The 27,244-nt window shown below is 41.2% G+C and overlaps 1 protein-coding gene and 1 long non-coding RNA gene across 8 annotated transcripts in view; one reads left to right on the forward strand and one right to left on the reverse strand.

Moving 5' to 3' along the window:
• kif13ba (kinesin family member 13Ba) overlaps positions 1-27,244 on the reverse strand; it is a 51,783-nt gene that overhangs the window by 5,987 nt on the left and 18,552 nt on the right. For 4 of the 7 annotated variants that reach the window (XM_004539766.3, XM_004539765.4, XM_023154861.3 and 1 more), the window contains exons 4-38: positions 26,231-26,243; positions 25,728-25,788; positions 25,512-25,604; positions 24,795-24,975; positions 23,422-23,509; positions 22,582-22,716; positions 17,740-17,852; positions 17,437-17,548; positions 17,122-17,334; positions 16,930-17,040; positions 16,644-16,778; positions 15,981-16,111; positions 14,746-14,832; positions 14,422-14,612; positions 14,059-14,338; positions 13,775-13,937; positions 13,534-13,689; positions 13,265-13,414; positions 12,652-12,777; positions 12,358-12,531; positions 12,055-12,212; positions 11,843-11,975; positions 11,555-11,710; positions 11,341-11,440; positions 11,067-11,193; positions 10,610-10,665; positions 10,396-10,520; positions 10,040-10,315; positions 9,804-9,956; positions 9,572-9,649; positions 9,405-9,455; positions 4,146-4,302; positions 3,186-3,316; positions 1,409-1,471; positions 26-605 (exon numbers count right to left, since the gene is read on the reverse strand). In XM_004539766.3, coding sequence (XP_004539823.3) covers positions 26-605; positions 1,409-1,471; positions 3,186-3,316; positions 4,146-4,302; positions 9,405-9,455; positions 9,572-9,649; positions 9,804-9,956; positions 10,040-10,315; positions 10,396-10,520; positions 10,610-10,665; positions 11,067-11,193; positions 11,341-11,440; positions 11,555-11,710; positions 11,843-11,975; positions 12,055-12,212; positions 12,358-12,531; positions 12,652-12,777; positions 13,265-13,414; positions 13,534-13,689; positions 13,775-13,937; positions 14,059-14,338; positions 14,422-14,612; positions 14,746-14,832; positions 15,981-16,111; positions 16,644-16,778; positions 16,930-17,040; positions 17,122-17,334; positions 17,437-17,548; positions 17,740-17,852; positions 22,582-22,716; positions 23,422-23,509; positions 24,795-24,975; positions 25,512-25,604; positions 25,728-25,788; positions 26,231-26,243 — 5,057 coding nt within the window. The remainder of the gene's footprint in view (positions 1-25; positions 606-1,408; positions 1,472-3,185; positions 3,317-4,145; positions 4,303-9,404; positions 9,456-9,571; positions 9,650-9,803; positions 9,957-10,039; positions 10,316-10,395; positions 10,521-10,609; positions 10,666-11,066; positions 11,194-11,340; positions 11,441-11,554; positions 11,711-11,842; positions 11,976-12,054; positions 12,213-12,357; positions 12,532-12,651; positions 12,778-13,264; positions 13,415-13,533; positions 13,690-13,774; positions 13,938-14,058; positions 14,339-14,421; positions 14,613-14,745; positions 14,833-15,980; positions 16,112-16,643; positions 16,779-16,929; positions 17,041-17,121; positions 17,335-17,436; positions 17,549-17,739; positions 17,853-22,581; positions 22,717-23,421; positions 23,510-24,794; positions 24,976-25,511; positions 25,605-25,727; positions 25,789-26,230; positions 26,244-27,244) is intronic. The other 3 variants (XM_076891810.1, XM_004539769.4, XM_004539768.4) reach the window with 3 other exon arrangements.
• On the forward strand, positions 6,979-17,873 carry LOC106676609 (uncharacterized). Its single transcript, XR_001342368.3, has 6 exons — positions 6,979-7,117; positions 11,357-11,501; positions 11,616-11,886; positions 14,435-14,618; positions 16,947-17,069; positions 17,766-17,873. It is a non-coding gene; the product is annotated as an uncharacterized LOC106676609 (long non-coding RNA).

Below are 27,244 nucleotides of genomic sequence, written 5' to 3' on the forward strand. Positions count from 1 at the left end.
CTGATCCTTTTAACTGGATACATACCTACAGGAGTGTCCAGCTCCACCCCCACCCAAACTCCTTCAGCAAACTGTGTCACCCCAATGTAGCGCACCGTCCCCGCCTTATTGTTCCCTACTGTAACATATGCTCCTTCTGTCAGCCAATCAGGCAGCACGTCTTCACCACCTCGCTCATCATCATCCACAAAGATCTCTAGTCTCTCAAAGCCTTCATTTCCTCCGGAGTTTATCAGCTTCTGTTCGGAGGAGACGTCGGACGTGATGCTATTATGATTGGCTGAGTTGTGAGAAGCAGGCGAAGCGACGACTGACACCTTGGCACCAAACTGAGAAGGAGAGGTCACAATATCGTTCCTGTCAGCGCCCTGCTGCTGGGGGTTTGTGGGTAACGTGGTCTCGACAGCCAGGAGGGAGGAGGATGAGGAGGAGGGTTGGAGAACGTCACACAGGGTAGCTGTAGAAACACTAGCAGAGAAGTAGCCGCTTGACGACTGGCTGAGGGGGCTGAGAGGGGTGGTGTCATGCGGGTCATGCACAGGAAGAGGAGAGACTTCTGGGAGCTCTGCCCGTCTGTCTTTGGCTGGGGGCCGTAGAATAGCAGTCTACAGGAAACCGGGGGGACAGATAAGAGCATGCAGACAAGGCAAAACAAAAGAGTAATCAACAACAGTAATCAACCTTCAAAATAAAACTTGACAGGAAGAAGTCTAGGGTCTGCGAATCTCATCTTTTGACTGCGTTGACTCCCTATAGAGCCCCAAGGTGCATATCAGGCTAAAGCATACGTTACTGTGTACAGGGTGAGCTACGGCACAGATTTAGTGCAGTTCTATAAATCAAGCACAATGCAATTACGCTAATGAGTGAATCGCTGAAAAGGTCTTAAACTGCACATAAAGAGCAATTCATTAAAACTTACAATGGGACCACATTAAGAACCGATGTGGAATTGGAATCTAGTAAGGATGCATCTTACAGAGAAAGAAGAGAATAAACAGAACTACAGAACTGTATTATGGGACTGCGTGATTTGGGTACTAGATCTTCAGTTGCTTTTAGTATCCCTGAATTTATAAAAGTGCATTATCAGACTGTTGCAATGACCCTTGTTAGTTGATAAATTGGACAGCAGGGATTGATGGAGGCAACTTTTGTTTTTTGCAATACACTTGGGAAAAAAAGTGAAATCATCCTCTAATGCTGCAAACTGAAAACAAACAGAGACTGTGGTTACCTAATGCCGTTTTTCCTCAAAGAACCAAGTGGATTAAACTACAAATAAAAATTACTAATCAAAAGTATTCATGTTATTTTGATCTCAAACAAAATCTTAAAAAACCTGATTAAAATTAAGTTACCGATAAACCAAACAGCATGTAAAGGATAAGACTAGATTTAATCTCACCGTCTCGGTCTTGCCTTTGTTGTCGTCCCCTCCTGATGAGGTCACTATACGAGGCACGTGCTGCTGAGTGACAAGGACACAACAGAGAAAAAAGAAATGCAAATAAACAGGCTGTGGCAGGCTAATGGCACTGAATCAATGCTATGTATTTAACATCATGTCATGCTGCATATGCAACATTATGATTATTAGGATCGTTTACTACAGTCATGGCCAAAAGTTTTCAGACTGCTAAAATGTGTATTTCATACACTTTGTTCCTTCATTTTCCTGACCCGGAAGTGTGCCAGAGGGCGAGCACCTGGTGGCCTGGCCTTAGTCCATGGGCCCACCCTTTCGTAAGTCCACCACCCACAGGAAGGGCTGGATGCAGTGTGTGCTGGGCCGATTCCTGGCTACCAAGGCTAGCAGTGGGGAAGGAGCCTGAGCTAATGTGTAAGGTTGAGAAGTACTGGATAGAGATAGTGAGGCTCAACTCAACACACAGCTCTGGAGTTATCTTTGGCAGTGCTCCACCTGGGGATTCTGTCAGTGAGACCTGGAGGGGTGTGACTGGCCTGCCACACCTGAGTGGTGTTCTACTACTGGACTTCTGTACAAACCACAGTTTGTCCACAGAAAACCATGTTTGAACATAAGGGTGTCCATAAGGGCACCAGGACATCCCAGGCAGCTCGATGATCAATTTTGTAATTGTGTCATAATGGGGTTAGCTCCTCCAGCCATACATTCTGGACACTCGGGTGAAGAGAGGTGCTGAGCTGTCAACTGATCACCAGCTGGTGGCGAGTTGGACCTGTGAGGTTGCACTGGGAATGTATGACAGAGGCTACCGTCCACGAAATCTTCAACTCCCAGCCTGAAGGAGCAGTCCTATCAGGCTTGGTTAGACTGTGGGACTTGGAAAGCAGCCAATAAGTGGAAGAAAATGGATGGATGTTTCTATGATATAGTGAAAAACAACGACTTCTACTGGCACATGAAGAGTCAGTATTTACATTTTCGAGCCTTCCTTTTCATAACTTGAAGTTCTAAAAAGTGGGGGGTAAGTAGAAATCCTCAAACTGATCAGCTAGGACCACTGATATGGCAGGAATCGATCACCAGTAGTCTAAATCTGACCAATAAGTTGATAGCCAGCATGCCACACAGAACAGCACAATGCACACTTTCTTTTAGTCATTAATTTGTCAATTATAATTCATCAATATTTTACTGAAACCATGAAACCCTGAAGAAAGAATAAAAAAACAACAACAACAAAAAACAAACAAACTTGTGCCTGCGAAAACCTCTGGTCATGAGTGCAGCTACAGCATTACAGCTTATTAACGCATGCTGAAATGTCCTGGGCAAGATGTTGAACCCCAAATTGCTACCGATGCACCGATTGCAGCGTGAGTGTGTGGAACGCAGGTAAAAACTGCTTAGTGGTGTAACCACACGTAACCATCTGTATGGTTATGTGTGAACTCATAACATGGAGTGAAAAATGTCACCTGCAATCAATAAACTATTTCAATGGGCAGAAAGAGTAGAAATCAATTCTGATTAACCCGTCTACAATTTAGTTCAGGTCATTTCAGTTTTATTGAAATTGCCAAATAACAACAGTCACCTCAAGGCGCTTTATATTGTAAGGTAAGGATCCTAGAATAATGGTTCAAATATTTAAAAATAAAAGTTGAAAAATAAAAAAGTGATATTATATCTATTACAGATATGTAACAAACTCAATACAAGGCTTCCAGGGAATTGCACTGGACCATCTGCTGACCTGCTGGTTTTGCGGCGAAGGTCTCAGCTCCTTCTTCTCATCTCGCACTGGAAACAGAGACTTGAGCAGTTTGGGCATCTGGGGAACCAGCGCCTTAACTGAAAGATAAGAGGCAGCAAGTCCTGAACGACCTGGAGGGGGGGAAGAAGGGAAGAAGGCGAGAAGGAGGAAGACGAGGCGAGAAGGGAGGAGGCAGAAGAGAGGGAAGGAAGCAAGGAAACAAGAGGAGGTCCAGGAGGTAGAGGAGGCATGAAAGATTAAGATTGGAAGTTGAAAGTGAGTCCAGAAAATGGCAAAAACCCCAATACTGGGATAGACTAACAGAGGAAGCTGGCAAAAAAAAAAAAAAAAAAAAAAAAAAAACTAAACAAAAAAACTAACACAAAGATGATTTCAGCCATTAGGATATGATTTCATAAACACTCTAAATTACTGGACTGTGAAAGAGAAATTATTTAAACATCATTAATTCTGTTTATTTTCAAAACAGAATTACGCTGAAGGACATCACAGTGACAATGATTCAAACTGACATTAACATGAAATCACTATGAATCAACTAACTGACAGACAATATTCAGATTAATCACAGCAGACATTAAAAAAAAAAAGCTCTGTTCAAGGAGATGAGGAGAGAATGGAGACCTTTACACTAGAAATGAATACAAAGAGAGCAGGTAGATAGTGTGATAACACACTGGACATGGAGGATCTAGCATTTAATAATGTGAACAATGAAACATCAGATGGTGTGGTTAAATATCTTTGGAACGTCAGACAAAAGAGGACAAGGTGGAAGAGAAAGTAAGGTGAAATCTGTGAGCAGCTCAAGTGGATGAATCCAGGCAGAAGAAAAAGGAGGAGAAAAGAATGGCTGGGGGAGTAAGATGGAGCAATGAGCAGAGCCCAAAGTGTTTTATTGAAGAGAGAAAGGAGATGGGAAAAGAAGGAGGGGTTTACCTTGCTCTGGTTCCTGGTTCTGTGGAGGAGGAGTGCCGAAGGGAGTAGTTGATGAAGACGGGGAGGTAGAGTAGGTGGAAGGGGAGGAGGCTGGGCGGGGCAGGGTGCGAGGAAACTGAGAGGGCATGTAGATATCCTGCTGACTCTCCCATCGACCCTGAGGGAGCAGACAGAGATAATGTTGGATTTAAAAGGATGAAATATCTGAGTCGTACAGCATCCACAAGTAAAAGCACACAAATTACTGCTCCAAGCACAAAGTATAATTTATGTATAGCTGTTCTTGTCAACTAAAAGATGCAAGTTGGTTAGTTTCTACTTTCAATGTACTACCTGTGCTAATGCACATTATTTTTAAATAATAAATAAGCATATTAACTAAAAAAAAAAAACAACAACAACAACAGCAAAAACAAGAAAAAAAAACCAAAAAAACAACAACAGGAAAATACCCCTTTTTCAGATATACATGGTAACCCATATGTAAACAAATCATAAATTTTTTATGCAAATATAGGGTAAAAGCAAACAGGTCTTTCTGTTGATTTAAACTGAAAAACTTCAAACAGGGTTCCTAAACCTTTCGAAATATTGTTTTTTGGTCTTTCAACATGGTTTGTGTTCCAGTGTGCTAATGCACCTTACAATATGACATTAAAGTTGGGCCTTTTGAAGCATGTTGGCTGAAGCATAAAGCATAAGCAGACTAAGAAAAAGAAAAATTGTGTCACTTTCTCAAAACTCACTGTCAATAAATTATAAACTTATTTCAATTATAAACTTATTTAAATGATTAAGGTTGGTTACTTTGGTTCAGTGCTGAACTCTATAGTGTTTGGTGCTGAGATTAATCTGACTAGTATTACGTAGATAACTAGGGGTGCAACGATACACAAAATTCACGGTTCGGTTCGATACTTTGGTGTCACGGTTCGATATTTTTTCGATACAAAAAAATGTTCATGCCTTTTTAATTTGTCATTTATTAAACTTATAAATATATATTTTAACTCAAAAGTACATTTTTTAAATTTAATGTTGCTGAAACAAAAGTAATTTAAAAAATAAATATATCTCTGGGCTCTCAAAATTTCAAAATCCCTGGTAGCCCTTCGGGCAGGGACTCTTCAGTTTTTGGTAGCCCAAAATAAATTTAAGTAGCCCAAATAAAAAAAGAGAGCAATTTTTTGATTGATGTTTTGTTTCCTTTACAATATTATACATTAAAGTATAATATTGTAAAGGAAACAAAAAACAAATCAAAAAACTGTTGAAAAACAAATTACAACATTGTATAAAAATTACAATAATCAACTCAAATACTTGGTTCTAATTGAACAGAAATTTCTATGAACTTGTAAGAACTGTGTAGGACATGAATCAGTCTGTGTCAGATCCTGAATTTGAAATTTCCACTGAAGTCACGGGTAAGAGACAAGTGGAACCAAGATCTAGGCCATTTGCTTTTTGAAGTTTGCAAAGACTGCTAAATTTTGCCAGTGGTAGTTCACTCTTTGCAACATAGTACGCTGTTCTAAACAGATTTTTTCAGGTTTATTTTAGTATGTTATTTGCAATTGGTGTTTGTTCTGGGAAAGATATTGCAGACTGAGCAATAATGCATTTCTTGCATTTCTCATGGGTTCTAATGGGGGCCTTTCTTAAAATGACTGGTCCCAGTAACAAAGGCGCTTGTCGACTCAGAAATCGAGAGAAAACCAACAACACACCCGGCAGAACATTATGTTATTTACACGGGTGCACATAAGTGGTCCGCATTCGCTGTCAAAATAAAAGACGCGCTCCAGATAAGAAGTTGCAACGCGCGTTTGCGTCCATATAAAAAGCACTGTTTTTGTCCGCTAGAGTGGGATTTTCACGGCACATTCTGCACCACATCTCTGTGCGTTCATCATTTGTTTGAAGCCAGCTCACCTCCTGCAAACACTTTTCCGAGAATACGCGCTTCTTTTGTGGTTCGGACTTGGAGGTGGAGGAAGACCAAAGTAATTGCTTAAAGGAGCTTCTTCGACATCTTTAAGAGTTCTAAACAAATGTCTGTCCTCCTCCAGAAAATCTTATGTATGCAAACACGTGTTGCAACTTCATATCTTGTGCGCGTTTTTTTTCTTTATTTTGACAGCGAATGCGCACCTGCGGACCACTTATGTGCAGCCCCGGTTATATAGCTCATATTGCAGTCACAGAAATTCTTTTGTCCATGAAACCATAAAGCTGCACTTTCTTTTTGCCTTATAGTCTGATTTGTCATAACTTTTCCGTTTTGTGGTAAACTTTTCTTTGGCTGTCACTTCTTCACCCTGACCCGTCTTATTTGGCTCAGCAGAACTAAAATATATATCCTGCTGCTTTTACACACACACACACACACACACACACACACACACACACACACACACACACACACACATAACGGTCAGCGATTCTCTGCACGATCAACCTCTTACATGTTTAAGCTTGCTGCGGGAGATTTCACTTGTCATGTTTGCATAGTAAGCTAACGATTGATAAGACAATGTCAGAGGAATTGGTGCGCAAATTATCATCACTCACCAATCAGTACTGTCGCTCTCTATACACAGTTCGCGCGATTGCAAAGTGAAAGCAAAAAACAAGCGCAAATTCAAACGCGATTTCAATATGTCACATATTGACAGTGGCTCACCGATGCCAATGACATAATTACCCAGCTACATTTCCGAAAGAATGAGAAAAGCATTGACATATATGTAAATGACCTTTAAATTTGGTAAATATTTTTACGTTTGTTTGAAAGGCACTTCGGTTTTATTTTGAAATCAATGCTTTTATTTTGAAACAGGAAACTGGCACAAAACCGTTAAAGGGCTGTTAGTAACGTTTCTTTTAGGATATGGTAAAATAGTGTGCCTTAAAGTGAAAAATATGTACGTTTACTTTGCCAATTAGTACCTGGCTGACAGTGGCACAAGGTTTGTTAATGTTTCCTTTAACGGAATAAGTTACATGCAATCAAAATGTCATTTAATAGAGTTTATGTTGTTAACCTTGACCTTTATGTGTAGTTGTAAGTTAGTGAGGTGATATAATGAATTGAGTGATGTAAATTTGATGTATATGCTATATGTGAGCAGGAGAAATTTGTTTCCTTTGATCTTATGGTATTAATATTGCTGGTTTTGTTTTGCTCCTAGCTCTTACGGTGTCTTCACTGAATGTTTCAATAAAAACATTTCCAATAAAACCTCTGTGAAGCATCAGTATAAGAGACCATCATTCAGCCAGGGATGCTACAATATATTTTTCTTCCTACAATAGCCCGACGGGCAGGGCAGAGATAGATTTTGGTAGCCCGACTGGAAAATCGCTAGCCCCGGGACGTCGGGCTACCGATTTTGTAAGCCCTGTATCTGATTGAGGAATCACTCATCATTGGAAAAGAGAGTTTATTACAGAGAAATGGCTCTTTCCAAAATAAAAGCAATACTATACACTTCTTCTGGGCTATATTCTCAGCAGCATATTGTAGCGGGTCAGGGCTGTTCGGGGTTCTGTTTGTACAGTTATGTTTTGTTTATGTTGCCATAGTGACGGGTGACGCCCTCTCGCTGCGACGGTGTGTCCTTCCGGGGTCAGAGGGCGCCCTGTGTGTTGTAGTTGTTGCTGTGCGGTTGCCGCACTGAGCAGTTAGCTAGCGGCAGTGTTCTTCTGCAGATGTCAATAAACGGCTGTGCTCCCTGGCTAGCTCACGGGAAGCAAGACCAAACGACACCTCCGTCTCCTCCTTGTCTGAGCTCGCCACATTGGTGTCAGAAGTGGGATGATGGTGGCACCCCATGTTCTGACCCAAGTGACTTTTCCCCCGCCGGTCGTGACCGGCTGGTGCGCCAAAAGAAGGCACTTGGACATTTGCAGGACTTTGTGTGGGGTAATGGGGTCGTCGGGGACGACTGACCCCTTAGGTGGGGGCTATGTAGCGGGTCAGGGCTTGGTCGGGGTTCTGTTTGTACAGTTATGTTTTGTTTATGTTGCCATAGTGACGGGTGACGCCCTCTCGCTGCGACGGTGTGTCCTTCCGGGGTCAGAGGGCGCCCTGTGTGTTGTTGTTGTTGTTGCTGTGCGGTTGCCGCACTGAGCAGTTAGCTAGCGGCAGTGTTCTTCTGCAGATGTCAATAAACGGCTGTGCTCCCTGGCTAGCTCACGGGAAGCAAGACCAAAGGACACCTCCGTCTCCTCCTTGTCTGAGCTCGCCACAATATTAAACATATCAGGTCCCCATAAGGAGAATCATGTGCTAACGGCTGTCTAAATGACTCGGGTAAAGTTTGTAGCATGCATGCTTGTTGTTTTTGTCTGCTTCCACTTGTCTTTGCACTAGGATGATGTTGGCGTAAATGCGCAGTCATATTCGTTGTGTTCCCACTAGTGCTGTTAGCGTTAATCTCGTTGAAATGATGTTAAGGCCACAACACGGCAAATCTCCGTTAACGAGCTACCCCTGATCGCCCGTGCGTGGGGCTAGACGGCCAACACGTTAACGAGCTAACTGCGCTAACACACTAGTTCCCACCCATGTAATTGAGCATTGCGTGGCACATCCAACATACTGTTTCACTTTAGTCCATGACGCGCTTACCTTCAGGGTCATACGTCACATGAAAACCAAAATAATTCCAAACGCAAGATCTGAATGAGGGTGGGGGAGGTTCAATTTGCCATGTTGCAAGGAGAGCTTAACTTCTGTCTCCCCTGCGCTCTTCCTTCTGGCAATGCTGTCTGTGTTGAACGCTCAGTGGATCTGCGCTCGACAGTGCAGCCTAGGCGGAGTAGTCAAACGCAGATTCACTGAGCGCTCAACACAGACAGCATTGTCAGAAGGAAAGTTGATAAAATAAATTACAAATTTTGTATTGTTTGATACATATGCGTACTGAACCGAAAGCACTGTATTGAACGGTTCAATATCGATACGAATATCGTTGCACCCCTAGTAGATACATTTAACTAGAAAAAAGTTCTTCTTTTATTAATTAAACTAAGTAAATTAAATGACCACATAATTATCGGGTCTATTTAATAACTGAATGCAGTGTTAAATACAAAGAGGTAAAGTTTTTGATTTCATGCAATAATAACACAGCTCTCCTAGCTCTCTTTATGCACGCTAATGAAGAGAGCTTCCAACGTTGCACAGGCAACACTCCAGCAGTTACACAAACAGAAACACATGATTTTGTGCTGTTGAACAGTGGGTATTACCTTATCGTCCAGCAGGCAGGTTGTGGACAGGTCTTGTCTACTTCCAGACAGCTGACAGAAGGGACAGCCAAGAAAATATATATATATTGAGAAACATCACATCTTATTGCAATAAAATGTAATGCCATCTGTGCTATGATGGTCTGCCACTATATTTCATGCTTTACCCTGTTAACAGAAGGAGAGCTTATGCTCCGTCTGTTACTCTTCCCTCTGCTAGTCAACTGCTCCTTCACGGCCACTTCCTAAAACACAGTATTTTAATGTATATATTAGAAGAAAATATTAGAAGATCATCAATTAAAAAAAAAAAAAAAGCTGTGTGACTGGATGAATGCTTGCCTATTCATAATGTGGGTTTAAATTCAATCTACAGCTCTATTATTTATCTCCACCTACCTGTCTGAGTCTATCCAGTGTCAGAATGTTCTCCAGACTCAGGACACTCCGGAGGTATTTCTCAATGGCAGCTTCATCATCGCCTGACTGGCTGTTGTGTGCGCTTGCAGCGAGTCGGGCCAGCATCTCCCTGTCCTCTGAACCAGGAGCATCCTAAGGAGACAAAGCATCATAAAGATTAACAACATGTTTAATAATATGCTTGGCAAAACAATGCTTCTTCCCATTGGCCTTACCCCAGGTATGTTGGAAACCACCTCAAAGGTGACCCCACAGCCAGGTACGGTGCTGCGGGTTGACATCCTTCTGAGAAAGTTGTGGGCAAATCCCTGGCGGCCCGGGTTAACATTGACGCAGATCCTTTTTCTCAGCACCAGCTGCATGTCAGCAGGGTGACTGAGCTGGACCACCACCCGTATGGTCAGATAGACACGCTGCTCAGGATATGATCCCCCTCGACTGAGCTGAGGACACTCATGGACAGTGGAGTCCCAGGATGCCTCTGCTTTAACCTGTGGAGTGAACAGCTCAGTTACTACAAGGGTTTCTAATGAAAAGGCCTCCTTTATGAGAATTACAGGTTTATCCTCACCTCTCCATCGTAGTGTCTGACAATCTGTAGATCAAAAAAGTCATCCTCATCCTCTCCATTCAAGATAGCATCCCAGCCTCCAGCCTCTGGAACTTCAAACTGGTCTTGAGAGCTGAGGTCATCAGCTGGGGAATCAAAGATATTTCAAATTAACTTATATAAAAAGATAAACACTTTGTGAGATTCTGCACAATTTTGCAAATGACTGACTTACGTTTGAGATTGAGGAAGAGGACGGGGATGTGAGTCTCCATGCCAGGCAGAGGAACCCTTTTTAAAAAAAAAAAAAAAAAAAAATGTTGCTTAAACCTCTGTGTCTTAAAATGTTATAATGAATGCTAATTTCCAGCTCGATATTTCTGTTCTCAGACAGTAATCCTTTGCAATTGGCCTACATGCACCTCCTCAGTTCAAACAAGATACTTTAGCTCCATTCAAGCCAAGTTATTACAAACTGCAAACAGAAGGTTTGATGAGACTTCTGTGTTTAAACCAGAGTGTGTGCCTTATATGACCATATTAGGGATATCTGCGCTCACTGACATCACAAAGAGCCGTTTAAAATTTTAAAGCGGTTTGATACAGAGCGTTTAAAGCAGTCTGAAGCTGCAGCTTTAGGCTCACAGGGGCTTCAGCTGTTTTCAATAAGAACATCATTTAATGGGCTGTACCATTCAGCAGGTGCTCCAGGAATGCCGCTGCCAGCAGAGGGCACCATTACAGCATTTCTCTCCTCAGTTAGAGTCAAACGCCATTCAAGGAGCTGCGCCTCTCTCTCCATGTCATCTTCTGTTTTTTCTGTACAAAACATGCATGCATTAAACATTTCATTCACCTTACTCCACTTGCAAAGTGTAAATTGCTGTAACTGTGAATTAGGATCAGAAACAGTTGTTAAATACCTGTGCACATCAATATTTTGCATACTAATCTACGTATTTTTACCTGCTTTGCTAACCAGGCTCTGTAGGTGCTGATCAAGGTATTCCTGTCTCTTGGTGAGAGCACCTAACCACTGCCGCCGTAACCGTTCCAGGTCTCTTTCCTGTCCACCAAACAACTCAGTTAATCACTCCATCTTCTTCTTCAAGTCAGCTACTTCAAAGGTAATTTATGACTCAATGAAAGTGTAAATCACACTGTAGACAGAGTGGTCTACCTGATAACTGTCCATCTCATCTGCTTCCTGGTTTGCTGTGGTGTTTCTGATCTCCACACAGCCCACTGATACAGCGAGCACAATCTCTGCGATCAGGGGCATAGTGCCAGAATCCTGAACTGAGCGCACGTCCACCTGGATTCTTCTCGACTGACCCTAAAGGAGCATGAGGAGAAGGTTGAGGAGGATTAAGAAGACAAGACACTAGTTAGAATATTTAGAAGCCCGCTTTTCCAGTTTTCTGATTCAAACAGGTTGACTGTTTTTGTTGTGATGTGTCATCCTCACCTGCCGAAGCTGGAAGATTCCTCCGGTCCGCACATCTCTGGCAGGTACCACTTCCACTGGAACAAAGTCTCCATTCTCGTTTATCTCCAGGATTTGAATCCACAGCTCGAGCTTACGTGTTACCTCACTCCATCTACAAAATCAGACACTGTTTGCACACCTGTGCTCCTTGCAGAACAAGAATCTATATGTACTCTTTCTGTTATATCTACCTGTCTCGTAATGTGCGTGTCTTAGCTTGGATGATGCTGAGGTCCCACAGTGCGGGGTTTCTTCCAGCATCAGCCTGTCTGTGTCCGTACACCTCAATGGCGACTGCCCCTTCTGTAAGGTGCTCGATAAATTCCTCAGTTACGGACACAGCCAGCTCCTACATAAGCCCCCAAAAAACAAGTGCCATTCAGACCAATCCACAACACATTTTCACACAACTAGAAATCAAAATAGACACCGCTCAGGAAAGCTTCTTGATTTGTTGCAAGACTTGAAATTCTCGTCTTCCCTCCCATGTTTACCTTGCAGCTGTCAAACACCACCATGCAGTGTGGGTCCTTGTTGCTGGGTGATGAGGATGACGTGTCAACTTCGGGAGCCACGATGATAGGCTCAGGCTGGTCCCAGAAAGAATACTGACAGAAGACGAAGTTGGACAGGTACTGAGGAAGACCAGTAGCCTGCAGGATTTTAATCTGTGGATGACAAACGGGAAAAATGAGATGCCAACTAAACATACCTAATAGTCCAGGAAGTATTGGGAAGATTCAGATGGTCTGAATGCACTAAATTTTCTGATGAGCTATGAGTCTTACCATGCAGACCAGTTTGCGATCCTGAACTTCAATGTCCTGGTTGTTGTCAGGCTCATCTCCTCCAGCCATGTTATCCTCTAAGCCCCCTCCAACTCTTACCACCTCCACATGCAGGCGACCTGCAACCTAAACACAGCAAGAAAACATCCTTTAGCCTTTAGTATAAGAAAAATACTTTTTTTTTAACGGGGAAAGATGCAAAGCTGTTTTAATAGACTTCATGAATAAAAGTACAGACTTGAAAATGAGAAAAGCATGTCAATTTTTCCCAGAATTTGTTCCTTGTCCCCAAAGACTTCCTGTATCTCTGGCTGTTCTATTCTATAGCTGCTCATTCACCACTCAGATTTCAAATGCAATCATGAAAATCAGCTGAAAGTTTACATCAGCTTCCTGGAGTCAATTTTTGCTATCAATCTTTTAACATTTTACCAACACAATTCCCTGAATATCATGCAAACTTTTACTTTTAAATTCTGATCTCAGTGAAACTCTTCCTGAGTCACAGTGAAAAGCGTAATACCATACCAAGTCTAGAGACTGTTTCTGTAAGTCAGGGCTACTTCTATAAGAAGAAATTAAGGAATTAAACTGGTGACAAATTGTGTTCTACCTCTCCTTTCTGGTTGATGATGGGAACAGCGTACTGCAGTTTGACGTCATAGAAAAGACAGGAAAGGAAGACGTTGGCGACGCCGATCAGACTGTGGTTTTCTTGCTCATCAAAAAACGGGTCCGCTCGGCGTAAATATGGACACATTGCCTGGACAAGGAAAATTTTAATAGGTAGATGTTAGAGATGTGCTTATTATGTGTGACTTCATAAGATTCCCAATAAGTTTACAATGAAGCTATCATGGTGGCAAATGGCTGTTAACTCACCTGGTCGTCTGGATTATTTAAGTGGTAGTCCTGCCATTCCTGGTACAGCTCTCTCATGTCAACCAGACGGTTCTCCATCTTCTCCAAACTCCAGATCTGTTTGCCCCGACCCCGTCTTCGAACCTGGATCGCTGGTTCACTGAGCACTGCATCCCTCTACACACAGACATACTTATAAGCTTTTGGGAACACCAGAGGACAGGTCACCCACATGTAAGGTCTTCATGTTTGTGTTTACGACCTTGCGGTTTGCATTAAGGTTGTCTGATGGGATCTGCAGAGTGACTCGGTACTCTGTGTGACGTTCCAGCTCATCTGCAATGAAACAGGCTTCTTGTACCAGGAGGTTCGCCCTGACTATCTGCTCCCTCAACCTCCGAAGACTCCTCACCAACACAGCCTCCCTGCAGAAGGACAACAGGTGGAAAACAACATGAAGGGAGACAGGCGAACGGATGGATTAGGAAAACCAAGTTGGTATTAATCAGCACATTATGCATATTCCTAAAATTCAAAGAAACTCACCTGTCCTCACTCCACTGCCTCAGTCTGCTCTGAGCACTGCTTGAATGGCTCATCCCTCCTATACTGAGCCTCTCCATGCTGCGATAGTGAGATTGCTGTCCTGGACCTTGCTGCCCAATTGTTGGCCCTCCAGACTGACCTGTGGACAGGCGTTCTGGGTTGAGCTTCTTACGCAACTGCTGGAGCTCCTGCTCGTACATCTGCCTCTGTCGCTCCAAAGCAGACCGCTTCTCCTCTTCGTGCTGCCTCTCCAGAGACTGGAGGACTGCCTGCATGGGGTCTGAATTGACACAACGTTGAGAAGTCAGACAGGAAGTGAAAAAGACATGCTGTTTTCCATAATAGTGTCCTAATACATCTTACCATTGCTGCCCAGGGCTTTCATCATGACCTCTGTCTGGGCAAACTCATACGAGAAGCTGACTTCACTGGACACTTCACTGGCTGTATCACCATCTGCATCCAGCTGTTCACTGCTACCACTGTTCTTCATCACGCCACCTTCACCCTCTTCATCATCTGCAGCCCGAGAGCGCCGCTTAGGCAGGTTGATCCTGAAAGTGAGTTAAATGCATTCATCCATGACTCAAAAATATTTTATGTAACTTTAACAAATAGCCCAAACCGATTGATGGGAGGTTTTTTAAAGACTTAAAATATAAATTAAATAGAAAGAACAGCGGTTACCTAAAGAAGTGGTTGTTTCCCCAGAGGATTCGGTCCCCATGGTGGAGTTGCAGAGCACTGGTTACTGGAGAGCCATTAACACACGTCCTGTTTAAAAAAAATGGTGACAATAGTTGGGAGTTGCATTTATATTTTTAAAGAACCTCAAACAGAAGCTGAAGCAACCGACTGAAGAAAACATCTCTTTTGGTAAGAGGACTTTAACCCTGGTGGGGTTAACTACACTATGTTTAGCCTCATCAGCATAGGGCCTGTATAATGTAGCAAGTTCCAAATAACCAGGACATCTTTTTCTTATCTGGCTTTACTTTGTAATCTTACATGTTGGACGTGTATTTGTATTTTATAGCTTATTTAACACCGATGTACCAGCCAGGAACTGCACATACAATTAGGTAGTAGCTAAATCTAGCACAAGGGATTGTTTCTCTCATGAGAATGTTTTTGTGAACGGTCCCTGACAAATACAGAGTAAAACTAAACTTAACTACTCTAACATAAGCAACGCTCACACGAAGGCATTTATTAACTAAATAAGTCAACCTAATGTTTCCCAGTGTAGTTACAAGTGTGTTCACATAAACTAGGCATTTTTGCACAAGGGTGACAAATTGTATATTTTAGAAAAGACAGCTATAACTTTAGTAAAATAAAAAGAAGCCAAATGCATATTACAAGCAGTTTAGCAACATATTTGCTGCAGTCTTACTAGATATAAAGCAGTCAGTGTGAGACAGGAGAAATAAAGTATGTATATAGGTTTGTGTAGCATAAAGATATCCTTATGCAATTTAGAACTCTTTTAGCACCTTTTCCCAAGTGATGGTGCCGAACTATTTGAGAGTAACAGATAAGTAGGCTGACCTCTAAATTCCACATAAAGGTCAACCAGAAAAAGGACTATGTGTTTCTGTAGCCAGCAGGAAGGGGGGGAAAAAGAATCAGGATATAAATTTCACTCCACTGGTCACAAGTTAATAAGGGAAAAATACAAGGTTTAGAATGATTGCTGAAAACTACTGACTCTCTCTCTGTGCACTGAGGCTGGTGAGAGAAGCCAGCTGGCCAGTGGGCAGTGGTTTTGTATGTGCTGATCTCTTATTTTGAATATAACCTGCTGAGAAATAAACCACCTTTAGAACTTTAAAAACCCTAATTTTAATCCAAAGTTACCCAATTAAAACCTTGCAGTGTAATTCTCTGAACTTTGTTTGTGTTACGTTTGCGTTCCTTACCTAGCGTTGCGGTAGGGGGCGAGAATCACAGCTGCCTCTGCTGTGATGTCAATGACACAGTGCTCTGCCTGGATACCCATCCCGCACAGCTGAATGTCCTGGGAGTCTGCTGAGCCCACTTTTGTGTGTTCCTGAGATGTTCAACATGTTACAATCAGCTGACCCAAACAAAAGGGGAATAAAGAGCCTGTCTAGAGGAACACATCACAAATCTATGGGATGTTCCAGTTATAATTACAATCACAACTGATCTAAATTTTACTCCTTAAACTTTATCTGTTCTAATCGAGCCCATCAAACAGCAACATTATTATGTTTCCATAACAGCTGGTTGCCTTTCAGGTTTCGTATAAATGAATGAAATTTCCTCTTAAGCGTTTTCAAAACCCAGTGCAAGTCACATGACAACTGGTTCTTCTTCAGCTTGCTATTAAGAAAAATGAAACTTCAGTTTCTATGATTCAAACTGTGTAAAAAAAAAAAAAAAAAATCTCTTACACATCTGATCAAATTTAGTTTTTAGAGGACAAAGACTGATCGCTCATTAAGCTGCAGTTACACAACTCTGGTTTAAAAAAAAAAAAAAAGTCAGGAATAATACTTTAGAAGGCATTAGGTAAAGCATGATGGGGACTCTGTATGTGTCTGTGTGTTCATGCAAACCTTCAGGTAGTACACAAGCAGTTCATTGAGTGCAGGATCAGCATTAAGGTTGACAAGAAAACTCTTATCGTCTCCAACTTTAATCCCTGAAGACTGAAGAGAAATACCCAGACTCTCCAGCTGCTTCTGACGCTCCTGCGCACGCGCACACACAAAAAACATCAGACTTTCAGCTTTTAAAGTATCTGAATGATGCAGTTTGAGAAAATAAAGACACTGTGCACTGTAATTATTACACTGAATAAAAACAAAATCAATTACATTTGATGTTTCTTGTGCATCTCACCTGTGCAATCTCCTCAGTTTTGCGAAGCTTCTCCTCCCACGTGACCGTCATCTCTTGAATCAACTTTTCGGACTCCTCCAGACGGTCTTTGAGCTCTGGAGCTTTCAAAGACTGGCGATAATAAAGCACATGACAAGCAGGTGAGGCAAATACTTCAACACGGTGATTGCTTAGATTGTGAAGATCTCTCACCTCTGCCTGTGTCAGTTGCACTCGTAGTTTTTCGACTTCCTCTCGGAGCTCCCTGATGATGCGAGCGTTGGGATCTTCATTAACAACAGCATGGTTAACTATGTTCTTTGCTCGGTCGGCATAACGTAGTGTCGACAGCGTCTCCTCGTAGTTGTCTGCCGCTGGACTCACAGTAGCAACCATTGCTGTCCGACTGTTACCTCCCAGGCAGTCCTGGAGAATTCATAAGGGGGGAAAAAAAGACAAAAGTAAAATATAGAGGAAAAAATGCTATAAAATGTTTTTTGCTCAGGTGGTCGTTTATGTTTATCATACCTTCAGTAACCATGTCAAAACAGAGTCTCTGTAAGGAACAAACTTGGTCTTGTTCTTGGCAGTTCCTTGTTCAGCCAGAGCTGAGATCACTAGACCCAGAGTAGTGAGGGACCTTGCAAACACAAAGAGAAGAGACCAGCTGATGGACTGATAGCAATCATGTAGCTCTGTCTGCTTGTGTGTTGAGATACTTTAACGTCAGGCTTGAATGACCTTGGAAGAAATATAACCTTTATTGGGAAAACATTTAAAAAACTGTTTATGTACTGTTTCTCTGTATCCATGTTTTAATTGCTTCATTACTTGTTGATGTTGCTTCCTTCCTTCAGGCGCTCTCCTGCTGCTCCAGTCTTTGCTGCTCGCTCACTTCCAGCCAAGTCTACTAGGCTCAGCCGACTCACCTTTTCCCCACTCGTCTACAGAGATACAGAAAGAGCAAAAAGGAAAATAAAGTCTGATTACTGTCCCATTTGTTGCTGCATCCATGATGCCTTATGCACTAGAGATGCTCTAGCAGGGTCCTGCAACCTGCGTTGGTGTTTCTGTCCACTGTAAAATGTATTTGTAAATGTATTTTTTTTCCCTCCTTTCTCTGACTTTCCACTGATGTTTTTTTCCCCAGTGTAACAAGCAATGGAACAAAAAGCCATGGTGTTCCTAGGCTGGTTTAAAACATATCCAGGGGTTGCAGTAAAGATGATTAGGCACATCTGAATTAACTTCACTTACTTCAGAAAGCCGTAACACTGACCCACAAGGGGTCTGACAAATCTCTAATAACCCTTAAGGAGGCTGATTTTTAAGCAGCTACTACCTGAACACATTTCTGTATGCTTTGAAGTTTAACTGAGCAATATCCATTCTTGTCTTCTATACTTCTGATTCTTGTAATTCTACCAACCAGAGCACACCGTTATCTTTCAGTGTCTTGATGACAGTTTCCCTCTGTGTCTTCCCAAGGGCTGTTGAAGAGGTGGATATCACATCTCTATCTGTATGCCACATCCACTCCTGATTGTGACAGGTCAGCAGCTGACAAGGCTGAATCTAACACCTGATCAACACCTGCTGACAAGCCAAAGCAGCCCATCGGCTAAATATCAGCAGATGCAGTCCTCCGTGTGTGTCAACTGTGCACTTGTCAAGCCACCTTGCTTTTCTGCACACATCAATGTTTTAACAAAGTCGCATACAATGTCATGCAATTACTGATCAGCTAAGCGGCTGATGATCTGTGGTGTGACATGTCTGAACTTTACCAGGTGTTCTTATGTCGAGCCTCCAAAAGGTTTTGGCTGAATGTGCACACAGATACAATGATAATGGTGTTCTTGTAAAAGAACTGGTTCACTCCCACTCCCACATAACTCCATAAATCTCTATCAAGTCCACACTGCTCCACTTCAGTTGCAGCCTTGCAGACTCAACAAGCCAACTTCACAAGATGAGACTACCTGCTCCCTTACCAGAAGAGTAACCCCAGTACACAAAATGCCAAATTCATTACATGATTCACACTGTGCTACGGGTGAAGCCGAATATACTTAACCTTCTACTGCTTTAGTTTCAGTGTTGTGACCTTTAGGCTCTTCTGGACTGCAAAGAAACATTTCAGCAAATACCATCCTAACTATTCTTTGACATCACTGGTTTTAATTAAAACAAAAACAAGCTCTTTCTTTTTAGTGTATATTCATCATTTTTCTGATTCTAAACTTTCATCAAAATCTTTACAAGTTGTTCAACATTTCAACAAGCTTGACTATTGAGACTTAAAGCTGACCTACTATGAGGATTTTTAGCTTTTATTCTTGGAGATTTATTGAATCTGGTTCGCCTACTGTCTGAAACAAGCGACTTTAGCATCCTTTAAGCCAGCGGTCCCCAACCTTCTTTACACCACGGACCGCTTTATATCCGACAATATTTTCACAGACCAGTCTTTAAGGTGTCGCGGATAAATACAACAAACTAAAACCAGTACTGGTGCCAAAAAAAACAGAAGATTTATTCATAACATAGAGGAAAAGACCCAGGGTTAACAGAATTAATGATTAAAAAAAGATTTAAAAAAAAATAATGCTAAAAAACAATAGCAACCTTGAAAACCATAAATTTCACACCCAAGCCTCAACTCTCGCGGCCCGGTACCAAACGACTCACGGACCAGTACCGGTCCGTGGCCTGGGGGTTGGGGACCGTTGCTTTAAGCCATTAGAAGCAACTTAGAAGCTGAAAAACAAAAAAACTGATGCTCTATATATCTGACAGTATTACCAATATTGTTATTTGTGTTTCTGTCTTTTCTGAATGGCTGACTCTCAAAAAAACAAAAAGCAAAAAAAAAACAAAACAAAAAAAAAAAAAACCACACCCCCCCTTCCCCCCCCAAAAAACAAAAGAAAAACCAAGAACAAAAAACAACCAAAGTCTGAACAACAGGCCATAGTTAAGGGGTGGGCAACTCCAGACCTCAAGGGCCAGTGTCCTGCAGGTTTTAGATCTCACCCTGGGTCAACACACCTGAATCAAATGATTAGTTCATTACCAGGCGTCTGGAGAACTTCAAGCCATTTAAATCAGCTGTGTTGGATCAATGACATCCAAAACCTGCAGGACACCAGCCCTTGAGGCCTGGAGTTGCCCACCCCTGCCGTAGGGGCTGCTATGCTCACTGGCCAAGCTGCACCTGAGCAGGAAAAAACCCTCTGAAACAGAGTTTAGGGCAATCTGAAATCTCGGCTAAGAAGGATTTCGAGCATATAAGGTGATGTCATGGTTAGAAATACAACCATGACTAATATGAGAATACACTATTGTAACCTATTTTATCAGGATATATAAATGAAAGAAAATAAGGAAAATCATAATAAGCTAACTTTAGCCATGTGTTCTGTTACATGTTTTTCTTTTATTACATACAGAAAAGCTTTTCTACATTTTTTCTACACTACATTTCGCAGCAGTTTGTTTGTAGTTGTGAGAATGTGTATGTGTTACTATAAAATAAACATTTGTTAAAGGGGTTTTCATTGTGCTTGGAAAGCAAAGCAACCTTATCTTGAGAAGCGGATAAGTTCAATCTTAAATCCTAAACAGCTGCATTGCATTGTCACCTTGAAATCTCAGGTAAAGTAAACTCAAACTTGAATTCTGAAAAGACTCGCTTATGAGATAAAGCTCACCCTCAGGGACAAGTGATACAGATCAGCCTCACACCAGCACAAGTGTAGATCCCCCAGGACTGAGCAAATTGTTAAACAAACAAGAGATGTTTATCCGTAACAGAAAACTAGACCTTTTTTAAATAATGCCCTGAACTGAGAAGTCATGTTAGACAGCTACAGAGAGCGGGGAGGCAAAGCTGATGACTGAATAGCACTACCACATGAGAAGCCACAACCTTTTGTAATTCAGTAATTTTAGCTCCTTACTACATCATCAACGATAGGATCTGTAGCCCGGAAATATAAGACTTGGAGATAAACACAAAAGTCTACAGTACCCTGACACTTTTGTCTTGTTCGAGTCTTAACATCTAACTAGCTATTCGAATAGTAAAAAGAGGAAAATACTTTATTATTAAAGCAGGGGAGTTGATACTCGAGTCAGTAACAAATGTAATGCTGTAATGTGTCTGCTCATAAAACGAGTGTCGGGGCATCAACACACAGATACACATGGTAAGAAATAGGGTCAACTCTGCAGTGCAGAAAACAACTGCTGGAATACATTTTAAAAACTCTGCATTATACTACACAGCCTGCAAAGTGTTTTATGACACAGAGAAACATCAGGAAACCATTGAGATATAGATAGGTACACATGGCCAAAGCGCAAACAAATTTGACCTTTGAGTTGAAAGCGTGGCTGAAAAGTCCAAACAGGACAGGATACTGAAAGGAAAACCAGTGACAAGATTCTGAGTGTCAGAATGACTCATCCAGCAACAGGTGATTCTGCTACTTGTCAAAGGTTGCCTCTTATTAACCTGCCCCCAACACAGGCTGCGTCATTTGAGGGCGGAGATGAGCTCCAATTCAAAGATCAACGGTCACTATTTCTTTAAAACTGGGGACAGATTATATATTTAGATTGAAGAAACTTGGAAGCTTAAATACGTGTTGAATATTGAAGTTGACTACCTTAAATGGTGTTCTCAGGGTCTCAGAAATACTGCTTACCACTGCCTAACAGGGTTTCAGTGCCATGAAACGAGTCCAACTCCCTAATGACTAATGCTCTGCTAGTCAAAGGATCACAAAGCAACCTAAATATTGCAGTCAGCACGGCAAAAACAGAAATAAAATTACTCAAATTGCACTGAATGGTCAAAATTGTGTTCTTTGGAATAACACAAACCAGTAGAGATTTTTAATCTGATGTTCACTTATGACGGGATAATAAAATAAAATATAGTGTTAAAAGTAGCAGAAGGATGTGTCAGCTAAGTGATTCACTCACTGACTACACAGTTTATGCGTTTGCTGTCTGTTAGACTTTGTTCAGCTTGATGAACCTACCGGCGAATTGTCTGGCCAACTCAGTGACTGACTCTGGGCGTGACTTGAAAGGAGAGCAGGCTGTATCAACTGACAAACTCACAGTCATGTCTGTGAATTATTAACAGGACTTGCTGGTAGCAACTCTAGCTGGAAATAAGAGCAAGGATCAGGAGAGACTAAGTGGGTCAGTCAGGACGGAGAATTAGTCATTTAAGTCTTTTCTTAAGAGTGCCTGGTCACATGGCGGAGCTGACATCATCCCTTTTTTCTTGTGGTTTAGATATTATTAAAAATAGCAGAAACATTATCGCACCCCAAAAAAGTTCAGCAATCATAATGATTAAAAAGTAAAGTCTCAATCATTTCTAAAGCTTTAGATTTCTCGTGCCCAGCAAATCCTTGCAGGCCTTTTGAAGAAAATCTATGTGTGATTGATGTGGCTAGACAGTGTAGAGCATATTTGAGAGCTTAGAAGTGGGTGGATGATGCAGCAGCTTGATGGTGCAGGGATGAGATTATGGCATGGGGACTGAGGGAACATGGTTTGAATCCAAGTTGGAACAGATGTTAACTAGTCATCTTTATAAATAACAGACCAGTCTTGTGTGAGCATGTGTGTGTTTGTGTTGTTATATCTTACCCCAGACTTTAAATCTTTGAGTGTGTGTGTGAGAATAATGTTGAAGACTGCATGCGATCGACTGCTCTCCTCATTCATGTTGGTAGCAGCGACAGTGCGTGACTTATTGCCCTCTGACATTAGAGACTCGATGTCCTGAAGGAAGAAGACACAATAAACAAACAATACAATCATTTTCATAGTTTCCCATTTTGCTTTAATTTCAAAAACAGATTACATGACAGTATTTTACTAAAAAAAGAAAATGCTAAAATATTTTGCCATGCCTTCATAAAAACCACTATTTTGTCACATAAAAGAGAAAATGTGACAAGCATCATTACAAAGCTCAAACTCCAACCTTTAATACTTATGCAGCGACAAGTTCATGAGTGAGGATGGATGGATGCAGAGATACTGTAACCATGACATTTAGCTGTAAATTATAAAATTGTTTGTTTCACTTTTATTTGAACGTGCTTTACCTCACTCCAAAGAATAGTTGTCAACATGGCCATAAATTACACGGCACATTCTTCGCCTATTTTTATATTTTATAATGATTATAATTTATAACTAGTGCGGTTGAATCGCCTGAAAATCACAATATAAAAAAAACAAAATGTTATCACCATTTTTGATTTGGTTGGTGAGACTACTAACATTTGGTACTTCAAGTGATATAAATACTCAAAGAGGACGGTGAGAGGAAATGGCAGCAAGAAACTCTGTTCAGGTGTCACAGAAAATCTGAAGAACTGATCAGACAGGATGTGTGGTGCAGTGCTGCATGGTGGATGTTTGGGGTAGTAGGTGACATAAATGCATGAAAGGTTTTTTTGTTCAGTGAATTGTTTTTACCTTGTAGCTGGCCACTGCTAGTCGAGACAGGCCATCCACGTATGGACCCAAAACTTTATGTTCTCTCACCCGCAGTGTTTGCCTACCCCTGGGCATAGAAGAAAATGAGGTTTAAAACAAAGACACGCAACATGGTCACTCGTGACCAATTGCATCCAATGCTTGAACAATGATGTCCAAGCAGGGGAGGCAGTAGAGGCTAGGCTTGCTCTGGTAACCAATAGAAGTCCACAGTGCACAGTTCACACTTTGTGAGCACTTGGCTCTCTGACCCCAATTCTAACTTGCCGCAGATCTAAGAACTTCATCATTATCTGACCCACAGCAGAGCGCATATGGCAGTCAGATGGTCTGCTAGTCTTTGGTCCGTTTTATTGAGGTTAAAAGTCATGCAGTGAGTGAAGGTCAAAGGTTATAGTGTCTGGGACAGCAGGCACAGGCCTGGGGTCCTGATTTACAGCTGACCTGCTGGACACGAACCGGACAAAAACAGTGACTGCAGGGCAGAATGCTAATCTTTTTATGCACTGACCACAGCAGCTGGTGGATCCAGAACAAATGACAGACTTTCACTGATTTATCAGCTAATCTGAGTTTATGTTAGAGCAGAGCTGCAAGCTGGTCATTAACCAGAAAAGTAGACTTACAGCAGATGTATTTTAGTTTATTGGAATTGTCATTATCATTATTAATGTGCATTTTTTTTTTCAAATTATTTGGAAATAAAACATTTAGCGTCTAAAATATTAGAAATATAAAACATTTTCTATCAATGTTTCTCCAAGAACAATTTCAGGGGTTGTGCCTGACATGCAGGTCAAACTCTCCAGATATTCAATATACAATAAAGTCAAATGCAGAATATCTTCAATCATTTTTGCTTGAAGAATGCCTTGAACAATTCTACACTTTCAAAACAGTTTCACATGCATTTTCTAAGAATCAACTTATTAATAAACTGAACAATAAATTTAAATGTGTTCTTATTCTTCAGTGCCTGTGTTTACAGTCTTTTAAATATGTAAAAATGAGTTTGCATTTGAAAATACACCGAAGACTGATGTAATTCTACACCTGCTGGTGCTGTTACAACCTTTGTGGGTTTTACAGTGAGTCAGCTCTAAGATGCTGAATCTAGTTTAATAGGATACTAATATTAGAAAGGCAGAATCTGCATTATAAGGATATGAGACGAAAGACAAACGTTCTGTAAATCTAATACTCTATTGATTTAAATTTGGCTCGTGGAAGGGAACTCAACCAAAGGCAACTACTGAATTGTTTAGGATTTATCAGAGCTGCCACACCTTTCAAATGAAAAACGAAACCACCCACACATTTGTAAAAGGGCTGATTGAGGAATGAAATCATACCCTTTGGGATCGAGCAGATCTCGGACCTTCTCATTGTAGATCTCCATGTAGGAGACCTCAACAGTGAAACTCTCCTCCTCCCGCTGTTCCTTCTGTGTCCGTTCAAACAAAGCACTGCACAGTCGAGGTATCAGCCCTGGCTGATCCACTGAGCCCATCATAGTGTACGACTTTCCCGAGCCTGCAAACACGGAGACAAATACTCCAGTTTCAGGAGACTGACTGCAGCAGGTATAGTTAAATGTAAAATAATTTCTTGTCTTTGTGGCAGCTGATACAAAACACTGCCACTAACACACAAAGTAATGATGGTACGATTGTGAAATTATTAAAGAATGATTTCACCTGACAAACAAGTAAAAGGTTCGACTCATTATGACTCATGTGTAGACAGTGGATCAATTTATGAGCTCCAACTTGCTGTCGCAGGGTCAAGATTATATGTAAAGTAAGAGTATGATAAGCGCTCTACACATTATGGGACATGAGATATCTGAAACATGTGCATGTATTTTAACTTCTGTGTCTTATTTGTACTGAAGAAATGCAAGTCGGTACAAGTGGTAGTCCACAAAGACACTCCTAAAAAAGCTTTAAGGCAATAAAATATAGATAGAAATCTGCCACATACTGTAACCAACCCCTGTTGTTAAGTTAGACGCTCTGTCATAAAATAAGATTCACCATAAATATGTGAGTTGTCCAAGTGTAAATTACCAGTTTGTCCATAGGCAAATATACAGGCATTGTAGCCCTGGAAGGCATTGTGGAGAAGACTTTCCCCAAGGCACTGGAACACCACCTCCTGACCTGCAGTTAAGTGGCACAAACAGACATAGTCTGTATAACTGAAGCATATATTTAGTTAACACATCTGGTAGTGATATTTTAATGCAATTTCTTTTTGAATGATTAAAATAAAAATTTACATACCTGCAAATTTTTCCTTATCTGTCTCATCCATGGACCAGAAACAATAATCATAGGCAAAAACCTGTAAACACACAGACAAAACAGCACCACCATGACATGTTATACTGGAATATGTAGTCGCACAAGCCACCACAGTAAAAAAAAAAAAGGTGTATATTGTGTTTTTAAATGCTCAAATGCTCAAATTGTGTAATCATAGCGACCATCAAGTCTCAAACGACGATAAAAATAATCACACACAGCAAAGAGAACCAGTGGGAAAAAACATTCAGTTTCTAGGGAACAAGTATTGCCTCAGGATTAAAATAAAGGTTCATAAATTAAACAAACCATTTTGGCAATAATGGTTTTACAAATCATTACTTTATATCGCTGCCTGTATGGTTGCACACAGCTCAGAAACTGAGCTGAAGTAGTACAGCGGTGCCTTTGTTTAAAACAGATGATTCACAACCATGGAATTAGTGTTGAAAATGTCTGTGTGTGTATTTGTGTGCCGTTACCTTGGACTGACTCCTGATGATGTTGGGAGGATCGAGGTCAACGGGAACATGTGGAAAGACAGAAAGACGGCATTTAGTGCAAATTAAAAGGATGCAGTAGGATGGGCTTTCAAGGCTAATTTTGACCCTAATGTGTAGCAAGCAGAGATAAAAAGAGAAAGAAATTTATATGTGGGTGGACAGACAGGCAGACTGGATTAATGTCATTTGCTTTAGGCTTTCCTTGTTTTAACATTTACTTTAAAACATAGCCATTGTTGTAGTTGTTTACAGCTTCTGTGTCACATGTCAAAAACAGCCTCTCGGGGGATTTGGGTGTGTATCTGGGTGTTAGGGTGGGCGCTGCATTCATCTCTGAGGGCGTAGTAAATCGTTTCAGGAATGCGTGTGTGAGAATAGCACTAGATGTGTGAGATAGAGGGGTACTGAAGCTGGCAGTGTGTTAACCTTTAAAAAGAAGTGGAACAGCTCTGTATATCTGTGCAAGCTTTTACAGAAAAACTAAGGAAATATATACACAAGCAGCCTCAGTCATACACACGACAGACATCACGAGCTTTTAGCCAACAGCTATGTCCTTCAAAATGGTTTCCTCCAGTAAACAGACGGGAACTCCATCTGGTTTTCTCTGCATATGAGGAAATGTCAGTACAGGCTAACCTAATTTTAAATAGTATGTGCTGAAAATGAATTATAAGCTCTTAAGCTGGCAAATCAATAACTCAATAACATAAACATTTGACATCAACCTGCTCCACAGATTATAAGAAATACATAATTTAGAGCATGGTTTTACATTATTATATGCATGAAGTAAATGAGTATGTGTCTGTAAATATGTGCAGACACATATGTGATTCCAGTTTCCACATCTTGGAGTAAAAGTGGACTGTTCAATCAATTCAATAATTCTTACTTCCCACAAAAAACACAACAAAATGTGTGAATCTGAGTGTGCAGAGAAAACCAACCATTTTAGAATTGTCATTACAATATGAAGTATGACTGAATACT

This window comes from Maylandia zebra, linkage group LG1 (assembly GCF_041146795.1).
Source record: "Maylandia zebra isolate NMK-2024a linkage group LG1, Mzebra_GT3a, whole genome shotgun sequence".
NCBI lineage: Eukaryota > Metazoa > Chordata > Actinopteri > Cichliformes > Cichlidae > Maylandia > Maylandia zebra.